The sequence below is a fragment of the Pseudorasbora parva genome, chromosome 12, assembly GCF_024679245.1.
Source record: "Pseudorasbora parva isolate DD20220531a chromosome 12, ASM2467924v1, whole genome shotgun sequence".
Lineage (NCBI taxonomy): Eukaryota > Metazoa > Chordata > Actinopteri > Cypriniformes > Gobionidae > Pseudorasbora > Pseudorasbora parva.
The window spans coordinates 17,199,952-17,219,121 of record NC_090183.1 but is presented as its reverse complement, the minus strand read 5'-3'; the positions used below and the strand labels follow the sequence as shown (position 1 = coordinate 17,219,121).

General features: G+C 40.8%; 1 protein-coding gene across 5 annotated transcripts in view; it reads right to left on the bottom strand.

Moving 5' to 3' along the window:
* Positions 1 to 19,170, bottom strand: part of spega (striated muscle enriched protein kinase a) — an 85,916-nt gene that overhangs the window by 12,382 nt on the left and 54,364 nt on the right. For 3 of the 5 annotated variants that reach the window (XM_067459366.1, XM_067459370.1, XM_067459369.1), the window contains 12 exons: positions 18,063 to 18,194; positions 15,172 to 15,432; positions 14,774 to 14,932; positions 14,470 to 14,659; positions 14,151 to 14,380; positions 13,892 to 14,011; positions 13,704 to 13,808; positions 12,070 to 12,276; positions 11,631 to 11,754; positions 11,383 to 11,555; positions 3,972 to 4,084; positions 3,683 to 3,851 (listed from right to left, as the gene is read on the bottom strand). In XM_067459366.1, coding sequence (XP_067315467.1) covers positions 3,683 to 3,851; positions 3,972 to 4,084; positions 11,383 to 11,555; positions 11,631 to 11,754; positions 12,070 to 12,276; positions 13,704 to 13,808; positions 13,892 to 14,011; positions 14,151 to 14,380; positions 14,470 to 14,659; positions 14,774 to 14,932; positions 15,172 to 15,432; positions 18,063 to 18,194 — 1,983 coding nt within the window. The remainder of the gene's footprint in view (positions 1 to 3,682; positions 3,852 to 3,971; positions 4,085 to 11,382; positions 11,556 to 11,630; positions 11,755 to 12,069; positions 12,277 to 13,703; positions 13,809 to 13,891; positions 14,012 to 14,150; positions 14,381 to 14,469; positions 14,660 to 14,773; positions 14,933 to 15,171; positions 15,433 to 18,062; positions 18,195 to 19,170) is intronic. The other 2 variants (XM_067459367.1, XM_067459368.1) reach the window with 2 other exon arrangements.

Sequence of the window (19,170 nt, the reverse complement as noted above, 5' to 3'; positions counted from 1 at the left end):
AGAGAGACGGACCGTCATAGGCAGGTGACGTCACTGACCTGAAAACTATAAAGCCCACCGGCAAACACACGTGGTTAGCTTCTGTAAAAGGCTGAAACAAGGCACTTGCGGGCATGCGGGGAGTATGGTCGGGTGACGCAACCCGTTCATAGGGAACTCCCGCTGCTTCACCGCTCTGGGAACAAGAATACCCACGTCCCCATAGGAGCCGAATGCCCGCCTGTGCATGTTAAGAGGCGAAGTAGCATTAATGTCTAGTTCATAGAACCGGACGAAAGTGTGCGGTGAGGACCAGCCTGCCGCATCACAGACATCCTGCAGGGAAGCCCCTGCCAACAGTGCCTGAGAGGTGGTCATACTCCTTGTAGAGTGGGACCGGACAGCCGAAGGAGACGACTGTCCGGCCGCCACATAAGCAAGTGAGATAGCCTCGACCATCCACTTGCTCATACTCTGCTTTGTGACCGGGCCCGTAACAAACGAACAGTTGCTCAGATCTTCTCCACAGGGCAGCTCTGTGGACATAAGTATCGAGTGCAAGAATGGGACAAAGCAGATTAAATTTTTCCTGGTCTGACGTCGCAAAGGGAGGAGGACAGAATGCCTGGAGCACCACAGGTCTCACCGGATTAGTGGGAACCTTAGGAATATACCCGGGCCTCAGGTACAGAAAGGCCTTGGCCATACTTGGAGCAAATTCCAAGCACGAGGGTGCCACAGAGAGGGCTTGCAAATCTCCTATTCTTTTCAAGGAAGAAATAGCCAGCAAGAAAACAGTTGAGTGTGTGAAAACTTCACAAGTGAGAAACTTCTCTGAAACTTCCTCAAGCAGCTCAAAGGGATCCTCGGAAAGGCCCTGAAGGACAATAGATAGGTCCCAGGCCGGCACCCTGGTGCATGTCACAGGCCTCAACCTCAGGGTTCCATGAAGGAAACAAGTTACTAAAGGGTGTCGCCCCAAAGAAACACCACCCCAAGGAGTGTGGTAAGCAGCTATGTTCACCACATACACCTTTAATGTGGAGGGGGCTAACCCAGCAGAGAATCTGTCCTGCAGGAATTCCAGCACTCTGCTCACAGGGCAGTCAACTGGATCCCAAAGGCGAGCTCTACACCCCAACGTGAAGAGCTTCCACTTCAAAGCGTAGAGTTTCCTCGTGGAGGGAGCTCTAGAGTGCAGTATGGTCTCAACATCCTCGGCTGAGAGACCAGAACTTATGAGCTGGGCCTGCTCAGAGGCCAAGCCCACAGTTTCCATAAATCTGGGCAAGGGTGCACAAAGACACCGCCCGCTTGAGAGAGAAGGTCCCTCCTGATCGGAATCTCCAGGGGAGAGCCATCGAGGAGAAACACGATGTCCGAGAACCATACTCGGCCTGGCCTGGGAAAGCGTACAGGGGCAGCCTCGGCCACTCCTGTACCATTGCATCCAGTCCCAGAGGAGCTGGAGGCGACAGGGAGAACCATAGCCGACAATGAGTGTTCTCGTGCATGGCAAATAGGTCTACGTGAGCCTTGCCATATTTGTCCCAAAGGAGCTCCACCACCTTGGTGTGGAGTCTCCACTCCCCGGGTCTGCTTCCACATTCTGGCTCCCTGGGATGTACATTGCCCTGACCGACAGCAACTTTCCCTGAGCCCACAGGAGGATAAGGTGCACCGACTTGTATAAGCGATGAGACTAGCTGGTCTAGTTTCACCCCTTTCATGGCTGAGAGGATTGACCTTATGCAAGGCTGAGACAGACGAGCCTGCATCGAGACCGAATCCCAGTTCACTCCTAGATATGTTATTTTCTGCACCGGAGAAAGAACGCTCTTCTTGGAATTGAGCCTCAGCCCCAACTTCCTCATGTGCTCGAGTACAACATCTCGATGTTGAGCCGTTAGACAAGCTGACTGTGCTAGGATCAGCCAGTCGTCGATGTAGTTGAGTATGCGGAACCCCTGCATACGCACTTCGTGAACGTGCGGGGTGAAAGCACTAGACTGAAGGGAAGCACCCAATATTGGTACACTCCTCCCCTGAAAGCGAACCTCAGGAACTTCCTGTGCTGCGGAAGGATGGAAATATGAAAATAAGCATCTTTGAGATCTATCGTGACAAACCAGTCCTCAGACCTGATCTGAGACACGATCTGTTTAAGTGTAAGCATCCTGAACTTGAGCCTTGCCACTGCTCGGTTCAGAATGCAAAGATCTAACATGGGGCGCAGCCCTCCTTCCTTCTTTGGCACGATAAAGTACCGGCTGTAAAAGCCTGACTCCCTGTCTGGGGGGACCCTCTCTATAGCCCCCTTTTGCACCAGTGTCTGTACTTCCTGAGTCATTACCAGAACCTGCTCGGGGCCCACCAACGTAGGGAGGACCCTGTTAAAACTGGGAGGACGACACCTGAACTGAATGGCGTACCCAATTCTTATGCACCGCAGGACCCATCGAGATAAATGTGGCAGATTCTCCCACTCCGACACAAAATCTACTAAGGGTACCAGCCTCTCGAGACTGGTCTCTGATGTACTCTGCACCGTGAGTGCAGCGTCCTGAAACAGCGAACCGGCAGGGAACAACTGGCCTAGCAGCATGATTTCCTTGGATGACCCGCGAGGGCCCTCCATGCCCCGGCGCTCGGGCGGAGTTGGCAGAACGTCCCTGTGAGGGCACCTCGGACGCACAGGTACCGTATGCTGCAATAAACACCGTCCGCCCGTGGAGGGGATCACCCTCACCATCCTGGGCCTGGAAGCATCAGGACTTCTTAGACACAGCCTTCCTCGAAATAATGACTGTCTTCAGATCAGTCCTACCCTTGGAAGGCTGCGCCGACCACCGCACCGACCATCGGCCCACCCTGTTTGCGGGGGTGTGTGGATGGCGACACTCTGTTTCTACTGCGCTCTATGTGAGGAGCTGGTACTCGGCGCCTGCTGCTCCCGCCCAGCAGCAGACGAGACCTGGGGCTTACGGGGGAGAAACTGCTTGAGCGCCGCAGATTGCTTCTTTGCCTCCAGGAACCTGTCGGTAACCGAGATGAAAGCGTCACCGAACAGGCCTCCTGGAGACAAAGGTGCATCAAGCAGAAAACTCTTATCCCGTTCATTAATCTCAGTGAGATTGAGCCATAAGTGCATCTCCTCGAAGAGCGCCCGCCGGGATCGCAGCACACGAAGAGGCAGCGCCTCACAATGCTCGCAGCCGGCACCCTCGAGTGCCAACTGCGCGTGCTGCTCTCCCAAACAAACAACACGCATCAAATGGGCATCCCCGCTCGTGATGTAGCATGAGCAGGGAGGAACAAACATTCTGTACTACTGTTCACTCACCATAATCTCTCTCTCTCTTGTGTTATATGTGGTGTGAGTGCAAACGAAAACAATAAAGTCTGAACTCAGACACAAACACAGAGTTTTGACAGAAAAGATAACACAGAGCGCTTGTTGAAGGCAACAGAAGCTAACGGCGTGTGTTTGCCAGTGGGCTTTATAGTTTCCGGGTCAGTGACGTCACCCGCCTATGACGTTCCGTCTCTCTATTGGACTGATGACATATGTGCTTCACGACGCAATCACACAGAGGCGTTCCCAGAGCGTTGACGCAGCAGGAGTTCCCTATGAACGGGAACTTTTAATTATTCACTAGAACTCCTTTTGGCTAACATATTCAAACTTATTTATATAACTTACGAGTATGGACAGTAAGCTCAGCCTTACAGGACACTGATCCAGCCATGTTCTTAGCAGTGCAAGTGTAGACCCCTATATCCTCAGGCTGAGCATTGAGAATAACAAGTGAGCACTCTCTGTCATCATACACAAAGGTAAAATGACTGCTCTCCGCAAGAAGAATACTATCCTGTAAGTCAAACAGAACAAATAACCAAGGACAGCAAAAAATTCTCCAGTGAAATTTCAATTATAGGCATTAACATTCTCGATACAATAGACATACTCATATTCAAGAGAGTAAAAGTACCTTGAACCAGAGGATATCAGGGTCAGGTTTTCCATCTACAACAACAGCTAAACGAGATGTTTCGCCCACACACACATCCAAGTCTTCCATGATGATCTCAAATGTAGGGGACACTGAAATGGCCATCAAAAAAAACAATTTAAAAACAACTCAATACCTGAAGCAAGAGCAATGCAGACAATTATTACTTAAGTAAAATGAAATGAAAGGAATAATTCACCCCAAACATTCTATGATGTCATGAGTGTTAAGTCAACTCAAGTCAAGTCACCTTTATTTATGTAGTGTTTTTTTTACAATACAGATTGTTTCAAGGAAGCTTTACAGTGATAACAGAAACAAAGTTTATTCCAACTGTAAAGTAGATCTAGAAAAAAAAGTGTTATATAGTCAAGCTTAACTAAGTTCAGTGATACTTCATTTCTGTTGTAAAAAGGTTATAATTTAGTCACTTTATGTATACAGCCACTATAGAGAAAACAGTAATGTCATCGTTCAGCTCAGTTTAGTTCTCATACAATGGTGTCAATGCAGGCAAATCAATAATATTGTTGAATATTTAGTGTCATGGGTGTGCCATATTAGGGTTGCCAAATTAGATTGTCCATACATTTTATTAGATTACTTTTATCCTTTATGTCCCATGATTTATGAGGAGTCATTTTATTGGTATGTTGCCATATTGGATCATACACAAGTTAATCAATGTTTTGTCTTGTGTTTCGTTGTGTGATTGTCCCTGGTGAAAAACATACAGCATAAGGTATTAGATGCTGATCTCCACCATGGAAAGTGTTGGTGGACCAGCTACACCAGTTCAGTTTTGCTTGAGAACAGCATGACTATTCTGGTCCACCAGCTAGACCAGCACTATAATAGCACTACACCAGCTATAACCAGCTTAAAGCAGCCTGGAGCATCATGAAACACATGCTGGTTTATGCTGGACTTTTCAGCAAGAGTATCACTTCAGGAAGGCCTTTATGTCCTTTTTGGAGTTAGGACTATTATTGTAAAGAAAAAAACTGATTCTTTAACCCTTTAATGCATGAATGTTTTGCCAATCATTATCAAATATTCAGATATATCTATATATAAACATTGGCACATCAGTGACACTAATATTTGATTGCATTCAACATTTGATCACTGAGCCATTTCAAGTTAAATTAACTGAAAGTCTGGGAAACCCTACCGTAATGTGATATTTAATGCACTTATTGTTGTTGATAACAAAGAACAGGATATATTGACTTTGTATTTTTATCAAGCAGCAACCTCCCGCAATCTCTCTTGAAGCCAATACGGAAGTAATGTAAACTGCAATTCCTCAACTGGACACTGGGGGAAAGGCTCCAGAAGGTAGCAGAATCTCATTGAGTCCCATGTTAAAATTCTCAACTTTACAGCAGAAAAAAAACATGTTTACAGCCTGGTACAAATTGTGGTTTTGGCCTATAAGGCTAATTTTGACCTCCATGACAACTGTGAGGGGGGTGAAATTTTTTATAACTTATTCGTTTACGTTATATAAAGCCTTAAAGTTGTGGATAATTAAGGCTGTGGTTACAGGTTGATAGCCATTTCTCTGCCGTCTATAGTCATTGCGTCACCTAAGCTCCGCCCAAATCCCGCCTTTTTGTCCATTTTCTGTTATCCGGGAGTGACACGTAATGACTCACTCGCAAGATGGCAAGGCCCAGCTCGCCCCTACTTTAAACTTCAGGAATCCTATGGGTTACGTCACGGACACTACGTCCATATTTTTTTACAGTCTATGATTTTTATACACTGCATAACATTGCTGTCACTGGGGCGGTACCCTAAGGTACCAAACCAAAAAGGTACTAATAATGTACTACTATGTAACTTTAAGGTACTAATTTGCACTCTTAGAGTACTGATATGTACCTTAGAAGGTACTAATATGTACCATTATTGGGTGAGCAAGGTACAAAGATGTACCTTTTCACTTTTGTACCTTAGGGTACGGGCAGTGTATAGTATACGGTAATATAGTAATATAGTAATATAGTATACGGCCATAGTCACATATGGACTACTTTGATGATGTTTTTATTCCCTTTCTGGACATGGACAGTAAAGTGTGCATAGACTGCATATGCTCTGGGACTAAAATATAAAATATCTTAAACTGTGTTCCGAAGATGAACAGTCTTACAGGTGTGGAACGACATTAGGGTGAGTCCTTAATGACATCAAATTCATTTTTGAGAGAACTAACCCTTTATCTCTTTTCCCACCAGCATTTTTCTTAAAAGTTTTTTATTTTTATTTTTTATTTGTATTTTTTATTATTTTTCATATAATTTTCTTGGACCCCAGAATATTTTGTTGAATGAATATCTAAACATTCAATATATCAAAAGAGCCTCTGCTTAAACAAACCTACTCTGACAATTAACTTAGTGTCAATTAATTTAATTGTGCAAATCTAGTAATCTGTACAATTCACACATACACACATACACACATACTTGTTTACTCAGAAAAACTAGTTAAGATTAATTGATTGGTTTGAGTGCCAATGAGTGTTCACTTTGGTTGGGCACTTGGAATTCATATTTTTATAACTCTGTTCCTGTTGATGCAGCAATGCAACAAGAAAACACACATTTGGTTTCAAAGGAAGAGAAGTAATAAATAGGTTTCTTTTAAAAGTTTAAAGTAAAAAGTTTATTACAATTATATATTATTTTGAACAGATTAAAGTTATAGCGATCCCATAAACACAAACGTTCTCTTGACAACTTAATGCACGTTCACTACAGTCCAACTGACAAAATATATTACAATTATGACCAGATTAGAGAGTAGCGATCACAAAAACACAAACCGTTCTCATGACAACTCGATAGTATCTACACGAGCAAAACAGTCCACTTAACGACATATTACAATTAGGACCAGATTAGGGTTATATAGATCATGAAAAGAGGAAACATATATTAGGTTTGTAACATATATATATATATATATATATATATATATATATATATATATATATATATATATATATATATATATATATATATATATATATATATATATATATATATATACACACAACTTTCCCGAACTCTGACCTTTCCCATGATCGCTATGGCAACATAGAACACCGGTAACAAACTTCCGGTTTACATTAGTCTGTACTGTTATCAGCTAAACGCTTGGTTGTATTATCAGGATTCAGGTGTAGACTTACAACAGCGCTTCAGGCAAAATTCCCCTGAGTTATGCGGTGCAGACATTTTGCCACTGTGTGATAGGCTTGGCTGTTCCTATGATCCACGCAAGAGTTACCTTCTGTCCATGCGCCTGTAAATCGATTTTATTTTATTATAAATAAAGGTTTATTTGTTTCTAGTTATTTATTTTGTTAGATATTTCAACTTTGTGGGAGTCCCGCAAAATAATTTTATTATCCCGCGCCGCACTCGGTTATGCTGGGTCCCGCGGGAGTGCAGGTCTCTATTTGGATAGTAACGTTAGGCTGTTAGAGCGGTCTTGCTACACATTAAATCTGTAAATTATTGAAAACAATAAACATACCCCTTGCAAAAAATTATACAGTTGTACTGCAGTGTATACATTGTATTCATTGTATTCTTTTTCTTATGCATTTGTTATCCCTATTTTAATTCCTTTCTATGTAAAGCACTTTGAATTGCCATTGTGTATGTATATAAATAAACTTGCCTTGCCTTGCCTATTTGAAATAGGTTAAACTAATATATTATATAAACTCAATAATTAAATTTACAGCAATGCAATGTAAATTTTTATTGCAATGTACTTAAATTAATTGAAGTTCATGCATCTATTCATGTTGATTAAAAAAAAGTCTACTGACAATGTCTGACATGATTTCAACAATTACAAATATTAAAATATAAATCAAAATTCTTAAGTTTATTTGAAGCTCGTTGGGCATTGAATGGAGTGCGTAGGGTGCTAGCAACATGTCAAACGGGTCCGTTTATGTTGCATGGTTTATGGAAGCAAGTAGGTTTTGGAGGTGCGAGACCCAGGCGCTCAGTGCTCATTACCCCGGCGAGAACAGCCTTAACTCGGCTCGTCCTTCTGACAACTGTCGCTGCCTGGCAGAAGCCCCTCCCATGACGCAAATTTGCGTCTGTTGTGTAGTGAATGAAGCGAATAGAGTCAAATGTTCATGCGTCCAAGTTCATGTGAATAGTGCTGTTTATTCGCGTCACTCGTGTCTGGTGTGAACGCAGCATAACTGTTATGTGTGCTAAACCGGAACTGAGATACCGTTAACCGGAAGTATCGAGTGTCATGGTCGACGCCCACTAAGACTTGCAGGAAAGTTGTGGATATATATATTACAAACATACATTATTCATAGTTTTCAGTCACGTAACTGTCGCGGAGCCTTGGAGGGCAAAACCGCCATAGAACTCCATTGAACTCAAATTTCCATCTTAAAACAAAAATATGTGAAGAAGATGCACATTTTGGGCACTTATGATCCATATACAGCACCTGATACAGCATTTTAATCACTAAAAACAGGGTTGGTGACATCATAAACCCTATTAACATAAACACTGCCCTAGATGTGACTTCTGCCTGTAATGGTAAAGGGGGTGGTGTTCCCGGACAACATGTGCTTGGCATTCAGCCAATAAAAATACATGAAATTTGGAATTTGGCCATCTAATCAATCTAAGACCATTGAGCTTTTCAGAGGGATGGGCTTCATAGAAGCAGGAAGCAAACGAGCCTTTCAAAGGACAGTGGAGACAGCGGTGTGGAATAAAGGTAAAATATAATAAAAGTACGCCATTTAAAAAATAAACAAATATTAAGACATGTTATACTGCGCCCCATAAAAACAACCAAGCCTAGAAAAAAAAAAACACGGAACCACCCCTTTAAAGTGAAAAACACTACAGGGTGAGTTGCACCATGAGGGTTCAATTAAAGTTTAACACTAATCTAGGATTTGTTGATATGGGTTTTATTTTAAATTGCATTGTTGCACCACTTAATTTTAAACACAGATTAATTACGTAGTAAAACCTTTATAGAGTGGATCAAGCAGCAGATCCGAGGGTGAACCGACGACAGGCTAAAGAATCTGTATTAGTGCAACCCACCCTAATGTGCCTTAATTTACTATAACAGTGATATTAAAATATAAATTTAGTTTACACCTTTTTGGTTACACAATACTATGAACAAGTGAGTAGAGGAGCCAAGAATATGAATGCAACGTTTTCTTTATAATGGGTTTCAATGGTGAAAACACTTCACGAGAAACCTTGTGTTGCACTAATATTCTGTGTTCATCTGCTTTCCTATACAAAGTATGCCACATCAATCAAGGTGTGTATTGAATTTGGTATTTTAATATCACTGTCTTACTGCATTAATACCGACTACAAACCTGGAAAAATGACTGGCAGTCAATGGAGGAAAGCCTTGTTTTGCCCTCCAGGTGGGCATTCCTATAAGCATGTGACGACATGTGAAAACTATGAATAGTATCTTACTTGTCGGACACATTTTGTGAGCTGATGCTTGAGACAGACAGTGAGGAGATTTAAACGCTCCATACGGTGTGGAAATGAATAAGTCTTTATCATCACTGAAGTGAGCGACAATACGATCGCAAATGGACAAACAAGCAAACATGACACGCGAGCATATTCAAAGCCAGCATATATTAGTTCACGGCTAATGTCCGTCATGTGTTTTTAATAATGACGTGCACTGAGCTCTCTCTTCTCACCATCATTAGTAGACACGCCCCTTACCTGCTGACTAACTACAAGTTTGTTATTGGACTCGGCCTGTTTTGTAAAACGTTTTTGAAATAAAACTTACCCCACCTTTAAATCAGTTCTGGTCATCATCAGGCATGGTCATGTGGGTAGGTTTAATTAAAAAAAGCTACATTTTGAACAAAAAGCTGAGAAACTCACATTTTGTGAAAGACTATAGGCTCTATAATAAAGCCGGCGCAGTGCGGCACCAGGTGTGATTCAATCGTATTTTGCTAGTTTCATCTCGAAGCAGTTACCATTTTCACATCCTGTCCCACGTTGTTTAAAGATCAAATCCATTTGTGCGCCCATGAAAACTGGGCGCACAAAGATGTGAAATCTTATGCTGGTCTGAAAACGAGGTGTGTTCAGGCGCATTGTTGGTGCATTGCTATTTTGAGGCAACTGAAATAGACTGTGCTATTAACCAACAAAAACCTGCTCTATAGTCAATGGCACAATGTTTTTTGTGTTATTTAAAGGGTGTTTAATAATATGTGCCTATAGGCGGGTGCACAAAGTGCATACACTTTGAAAGTATGTTTTCGTATTTTTATTTAAAAGAAGTATACTAAAAGCTACAACTTCATTTTTGTAAGGGTTGTTTCTCTGAGGGAGGCGTAAGATCCAGGGGCATGGCTTTAAAGGTGCACTATGCAACTTTCCGTCCACTGGAGGGCGCCTATTCTAAACAAAGGTGTAGTTTGATGACGCCAAGTGTGAGTGCAGTATCTTGGAACATGTGGTCTTCACCTCACAGCCGGTGGAAAATAGGACACGGGCAGAAATCATGTTAATGGATCCGGTTATTAACGTTACTGTAGTGTAAAGTAGAGCAGGACCGAATGTTGTGGAGCTGAGCAAGGCTGCTGGAGCGATTGTTATACAAACACACGGCTCGCGAACACCGGGACTTTTATTATGACGGGACGGGACACAGTCATCTGGCACCCGCACTTCCAGTCATGATTATAAGGTAAAGCAACTCTGTTTATTGTATTAGATACATTTAAGTGTGTTTAAAATGAAGCTATGACATTAGTCTGTGCATTCGCTCGGCACTGCTGTGACATGTTCACACTAAGAGAAAAGCGCTTCTGCAGAATAAAACCGAGGGTTACGCAGATATGACGCGATTAACAGGCGACTCGCTCAAACACTATGCTAAAACGTCCTGGGTCCTTGGTAAAATAGCAATTTTCTCACAATTTACAAATAGTTGGAAACTTTTGGGATATTTTAAGTACTCAACTGAACAAAATATATAACACTGGCCTAGTGGATTTTGGATATTTTACTGCAAAAATACTAGTGCACCTTTAATGTGAGATGCAGCCAGATCCTTCTCAAATAACATCTCAAAAAAGATCTCAAAATGACATACAGTATTACATAACATCACAAAAATATCTGCTTAATGTATATATATATATATATATATATATATATATATATATATATATATATATATATATATATATATATATATATATATAATATAATATAATATATATATATATATATATATATATATATATATATATATATATATATATATATATATATATATATATTGCAAATAATGAGTGAGCCTTCACCTGCCATGGCCAGCTGCACAGTGCAGAGGTCACTGCCATACTGGTTGTTTGCTGTGAAGATAAGCTGCCCTACATCCGTGCTTTTCACTTTGGAAATGTGGAGGGCATGCTGGTCATCGTCAGGCATGGTCATTTCTAATGCACCAGGTTTGTTGACAAGCTCTAGTCCCCTTCTGGTAAACAATGGTATACTTAATATTCACAATTTATATTGTAGTTTGAATATTTGATTTGCATTTAACACTAACCTTTTCCACGTGCCTGTTGCTTGGACATGATTAAGGGTTATTATGATGGTGACAGGCTGGTTCTCAACTACATACACAATATCAGGTTTGTCCAGGATGACTGGAGCTTTGTGTAAATACTGTCCTGTGATATAGAAAAACAGTGAAAACATGATTTTCAACATGTCTACATGCAAGATGCATGCATTAGGCAACGACACAGTCAGCATTTCCCAGGCAAAAAAAAAGGTTAATGAGGGTATGTCTTGGCCCACTGAGATGATCTGCAGTAAAGTAAGGCTATAGCTATGACATTAATTAAAAATGCAATTAAAAGTGAATACCAGAAGATACTGTATGTGTCATCAGGAGCAGCATGACAATGTCATAAAAAAGAAATCGATATCTCCACATTTATCAACTGTGGGTACAGAGAATTTGAGCTTTTTTTTTTCTTTACCTCTATCAATGAGCTGGACCAGGTCAGTGGGTTGAGAGGGTTTGCTGAATGCTTTTCCAGTAGCACTAAGGACTCTGAAGGAATAACACACTCCCTTAGAAAGTGAGGGCACTATATAAGTAGTGTCTCTGAGGCTGGAGGCAATGGTTGTCCACTGGGTGGAGCCCAAAGCTTGTTGTTGAACAACAAACATGAGTGAAGCAGGATCTGAAATGAATGAAGGACAAGGAAAATGCTATAGGGAAGGCAGGGTAACAGGTATACTTTGACTGAGATGACTGAGAATTATTGTTTTTTTTTATTTTTATGGATTTTTGGTTAAATGGCTGAAATGACATCTGTGATTAAGCTCAAGATTTTACCATGTTTTATTCCATGACATAATATATATCAGTAATGCTCCCTTGTGATTTAAAAAAAAAAGAAAAACTTTTACTTCTCTTGAAAAAAGTGGTTACTAATTATGTGGCTAAATGGAACAATTGAGATTGTCAGGGACATTAAACATCATTACACTGAACAGGTAACCTTTTTCAGCCTTATTGCGTTTGTAATCACACTCTTGTGATTGTGTTGGTTTACAGTCTACATTTAGCTTTAGAATTTATATTCAGGTCCTTCTCAAAAAATTAGCATATGTGATAAAAGTTCATTATTTTCCATAATGTAATGATAAAAATTAAACTTTCATATATTTTAGATTCATTGCACACCAACCGAAATATTTCAGGTCTTTTATTGTTTTAATACTGATGATTTTGGCATACAGCTCATGAAATATCCCGGCAATCTAAGTTTTCACTTTTGAACGGTAGGGGGCACTATAATGTATCTTCTGAAAGAGTACAGAATCTCTGGATCAAAACACAGGCGAAAAAGAATCAGAAAAACATTGCTTATGCATATTATGGTTTTCTCAACTTTTTGTTCAAAATGTTACTTTTAAGAAACGTACCCACATTCAAGTGTGGATAAAAAAGTATTCATGATTTTGTGTTTAAAAGCAGAGGCTCTGTCCTTTCTTTTGATATGTTGCATGTTTAGATATTCATACAACAAAATAATCTGGGGGCCGTGAAAGTTTTGTGAAAATGATCATAAATGCTGGCACTGGCTGGCAACAGAAAATAAAACACAAAAAGAGTTAAGCTGGTGGCAGAATTCAGTTTACATACTGAGACATCTTACCTCACTCTCCCCTGTTTAGATTAATTATCACACATTATAGAACATGATAAACTAACTTTAAACAAAAAGTATTAGGAACGATCATGCCAGGATAGTTTAAATGGGATGTCTAATGTTATTTGCATTCTGGCTTATTTGCACTTTTAATGAGTTGGATTATCATGCTAAACATGGCCAAAACGTAAAAAAAAAAAAAAAAAAAAGATTCTGTTCAAAATACACTCCTGTGTTTTGTTGGCATTTGGCACGTAAGTGTATATAATGTAAACAAAACAAACGTGTAGTGAATCAAATGATATCTAGGGATAATGCAATGATGTAAAAAACTAAAGTCTCTTCGGATATATGATTAATGTACAATACTACTCTATAGGTACTCAAGATGAACATGAGATTGGCAGAAACTGTTTGTTATAACCTTTAAGAAAAGACATATGCAAATTTACCTATGGATGGGTCCAGGTTTTTTGGTCTTTTCCAGCTCAATAAGACTGTTCTCCCAGTTATAGATTCAATTACCGGAGGACCCTCAGGTGGCTCAGGAAGACTAACTGTCAAGAAGCTACAATGTTAGTGAGGCAGACACATATGAATGTTACAATACTACTATATATGAGAGGAAGATCTATCTTACCTGCAACATATAAATGAGCATAACAGGCTGCCTTGCCCACTTTATTGGAGATGACACATTTATACACACCACTGTGGCCATGACAAACAGAATTAATGACCAGACTGTGAACATCCCTGTCTAGAAGAGGTACATGATATAATTAAAAACGACATGTATTCAGGAGAACCTCAAAGTTAGAATTCAAGTCAGTGTTAGACTATAGATGGACCACAAGTATCCTTTAAAATGCTTTTGAAAATATTTTTTGTGGACTTACATTGTATCATCTTTCTGTCATCAGTGCTTTCTATCTTCTTGCCATTGTGGTACCAAATGATTTTGGGGTATGGCAGACCTGTTACTGTGCACTTCAATACTGCTTCTTTCCCTTCTACTACTTCCAGGTCACTGAGAGGTTTTATAAAATCTGGCATTGCCTTGTGTTCTACCTCTCCCTCAGACATCTCAGGCTCTTCAGGGATTGATGGCATCTTTTCTAACCTTGACCTGACGAGTGCAAAATTAACAGACAAATGAGACAGAAAAATAATACATATACTTAATTAGACATTGATAAGAAGAGTCTGTGTTCTTACATGTGAGTAGATATGGCCGGTCGAGGTTCCTGTATAATGAGTTCCGCTGAGCTCTCTGCTTCTCCATGAACATTTCGAGCAATTACTGTGTAAAATCCCTCACTCTCCTTGTTGACATAAGGGATAAGCAAAGAGTGGTGACCATTTACTTTGAGAATGCGAATATTATCCGTCTCCACCACAGGTTGTTCTAGGACACAAAATAGGTTACTTTCAATCATTTTTGACAAATGTCTTTGTTGCTTTCATTCCAAGCCGAATTATTTCAGAAAATGATTTCTGCAACTGGCTCTTTATTTTTTACCACAATGAGTCCAGGTGACTTCAGGAGGTGGAGATCCACTGACTTTGCAATCAAATTGTGCAGACCAGCCCTCAGTAGCCTCCAGTACCATCAGTTTCCGCGTAAAGAGTGGCTCTTTCGATGGAATCACCAGAAGATTAGCTGTACAAGTGAGCTTTTCTGTACCAAACATGTACGAAAAATAAGCACAGTTAAAATTAATCCGAAGTATTGGAAGCTAATAAGCAGTACTGGAAAACAATAAGATATGTTATGATGTGATATATGGCATGATATGATATGATATATGATATGATATGATATATTAAAGATTGGGTAGCCTATTATTGATGCACATATGATGTAACACAGCTATCCTTGATCACTTTTCACAGTTGTTATGAATTCTAGTCTCCTACCTTTTGCTGATCTGACTTTGCAAGTATAGATTCCACTGTAGTCTTCATGTGCAGATTTTAACAGAAGACTGCATCTGTGTCCATCAAATTGCATCTTACAATCAAATAGTGCAGGCTGTATCAACTTCCCATTGGCCAGCCAATCAACATCCACAGCCTTTGGCCCATTTATGAAACATTCAAACAAGGCTATCTCTCCTGCCTTGACTTTTAAATCCTGCATTGGTCTGGTAATTGTCAGAGATGACTCAGCAGGAGCTGCTAGGCAGAAAATAACAGTTACAAGTCATGCAACACCCAACGTTCAAATCTTAGCTTGAAATAAAATAACTTACAGAATTATTAACATTTATTAACTACAGTGGTTCCACGTTCCTGAAGGCCCCAAACTTGATGTCAGACAAACGTCAGCCAATCTACTTCGAGTGTAACTAAACGAGCCAATGCACATTGGCATGCAATGATTGCACCAGTTGCTCATGCCACGCAGCGGGGGTATAAATGAGGCACAGGTGCTTGCATCAAATCAGTCTTTTGCTGAGGAGCCGAGTGGGTGAACTGGCACCCCAGCAGGGTACAGAGGACATGGTGATGGGACGTGGCGTCTCCGTTCCCTCCTTCAGGGAACGAGGGATACATACGTAACCGAGATGTTCCCATTCAGACGGTCACTCTCAACGCCACGTCGGAGTACCAACGAATAGGAAAATCTACCAAATCGCGATTGCCTGTGCCCCCTTCCAGTGCCCTGTGTGAGCCTCCTAAACTCTCTTACTTGATGAGACGGGGCTCACACAGAGAAGTGCATCACTGCTGTTCTGCATGACCCACTCAGTGGGGGGTGAGGGGGCTCCATGCCTAATAAGGGAGGGCTCTCCCAAGGGAAAGACACGGGCTTCCGGAGGAGCAACCGTGGAAAAATATGTGGGATCCCCGCAGGGTCGCTCACATGGCCCAAGCCAAATACCAGTTCTCAAGGATTTAGCAGCAAGAGGCCTGATGCCGGACGCTCTGCCATGCCCGGCACCGAGGGCAGTGGAGGAGTCAGAGTTTCATCTCTGAAGAATGTAAGCGCCGAGGCGCAGCAAGCTGAAAGGAGCCGGTGAGAACACAGGAGGAGCCCGGCTCCACACGTAGGCTATAGAACCTAGTGAACGTGTTGTGTCACCCAGCCCACAGCTCTACAGATGTCTGACAGTGAGGCGCCACGTGCCAGCACCCAGGAGGATGCAACACTTGTATTAGAGTGTGCTCCCACCCTGAGCGGACAGGGCACACCTTGTGCTTGGTAAGCCAAGGTGATGGTGTCCGCTATCCAGTGGCCCATCCTCTGCTTGGAGACAGCCTTTCCCTTCTGCTGGCCTCCGTGACAGACAAAGAGCTGATGTGTTTGTCAGTCTGTGTCAGATCCTTGTAATGTCTACGTCTCCCCCGTGATTTCATTCTGGTATGTTTAAGTTATGTTCTGTTATTTCTAGTTTATGTGTTTTGCCCCTTGTGGGTTTTGTTTTGTATTTATGTTTCTTTTTATAAATAAATCATACATTTCTGCACTTGAGTCCTCGCACCATTTTCCTTTGTATGTGATGTGACAAAGATTTCTAACTGAACCCAGCTGGGGAGATAATAGATTTACCTTGTTGTCCCTGACCCAATCTATTTTTTTTCCACTTGTGATAGGCAGCAGCCTCAGCACCAAACAGACACTGTGGCTTCATGGAAAATTTAAGGAACATTCATTTGTTGAAAGATGTCACAGCAGTGAACTTAACATTTATACACACACACACACACACACACACACACACACACACACACACACACACACACACACATATATATATATATGCCTTCTTTCTTTAAACATTTTTTTTGTATCTAAAAAAATCTTCAATACCATTTGCAATTTTATACATCGTCTCTGGAAATCTGCTTCTTTGCCATTGTAAGTTGATTTGCTGATACTTTTCTTGTAAAATGCCTACATGAAATACATTTTTAATAACGAACTGAACACATTCATTTCTTTGTGGAACACAGGAAATGCCCGTGAGGTGTTTTTCTGTCACTCTAAGCTTGAAACATACATGGTGCAAAATGAGGACAAACATCTCTAACTATACAAGCTTGATTTCATAAGTTGTGTTCTGAAATGTCTCTTACTGCAATTATGCAACTGTATTGAGTTATGTAAGTATGTTACTTGATACAGTGCTTCTTACTAGTGCAAAGTATGTTCATTTTTGGGTGTAAGTAGTAGATGTATAGATTAGGTATCTAACAGCATCTGAAGAAAAGCATCCTGGGATTAGTAAAGAACAAACTATACAGCACCTACATTTTGTGGGTATTACCGTGGGTATTTTTTGTAAATCGTTGAAGGGCACTTTCTACACTGTACCTGTATATTTACTTCTTATGAAACTTCTCAGATATCACAAATCAACCAGCATAAGAGTCCTTTGTCACCTAATGATGGCCATGCTGATGTAAGACAGCTATGTGCGAACACTGCACAAAATTATATTTACATCATGACTTTGGAGGATTTCTGCTGAATCTGCAGAGCTTTTACACTAACTTTCCTCTATTGGGGTTTTACAAGACACTGATGTTGTCTATTTCGCAGAGATGGTTGGTCTAATAGAATTGAATCTATGAATTATAATTCAAATTGGTTAATGAGTTGACACGGTTTGCCCAAATGATTGATTTTTACCCACATTTGGTGGGTGCTAATTTGTTTTAATTACTGAGTTTCACCACGGTAACTTATATTCGTCCTACATGAGAAGACCATGAAGATGTAGATGCAAAGAGATCATAAGATCATTTTAAAGACCCAAATAAGCATTTCCATAATAATGTAGCTTAGGTCTGAGATATCTTACCTCTGGGGCCAGGGTTTCCCTTGATGATGCCCTGAAGCATCTCTGATCCAGAAGCTTCCATGGCATCCTTAAAAGGAAGATCAGACATGGGGGCCTCCTCCACAGACTTGCAGAAGTCATCTGATGGGTCTTCTGGGAGGATTGAGCAATGGTTGTTAGACAAAGATCAAGTGATAAGAAACTCATTACAACCTCATAATGTCTAATCGTCTATATCGGCATGGTTACAAATAACTGTAGTGATCTAAATCTAAACATTATGCTCACAAAAACTGTTCCTGTAATGCAGTAAAATAGGATGCGTCAGATCTTTGAGTTTTAAAGGAATATTTTGCATTCAATACAAGTTAAGATCAATAGACAGCATTTGTGGCATGTTGATTACCCACAAAAAATATTTCCACTAATCCCTCCTTTGTAAAGAGGTTAAAGTGAGCCATTTACATTGGAAGTAAATGGGACCAATTTGTCATAATTAAAAAACTCAGTGTTTAAAAAATATAGCCAGAAGACATGAATAATATGTGTTAAAGGTTTCATGAACTGGCTTTTTATATTTTTTTATAATATTATAAAATATATAATATTATTAAAGCATTATCATCTTTCATTTTAATTGTGCAACATTAACATTATTTATATGATTTTATTGTTTCAGCATGTTAATGATCAATAATCTCCCATTTCTGTCTGCAACACAGAGTGCGGGAAACGCTCCCCGTAAAGGGTTCACCCAATACTGAAAATCCTGTTCCCTTTCAGTCGGTCACGTTCGACGTACGTCAGAACTGAACCGACGAATTGGGATCTGACCTCAGAGACCTATCCACTTCGAGTGTATAAAAACGAGCCAATCGGAGATTGGCATGTGATCCACACATTCCACGCTCCGCCCCACAGCGCGGGTATAAATAGGAAGTGGAATGGCAGATCAAATGCTTTCAACTTCGGAGCCGAACAGTTCATTGCTGTTGCTACGAAGAGTGTTTAAAGACTGAGTCTTGGAGAAAGGAAGGAACTGCCAGTGCGGGTGTTATAGCGCTTCTCAGTGAGAGAACGACCCCTTGTTGCAATCATTTGCATTCAAAAAGAGCTTTTTGTTTTTGGT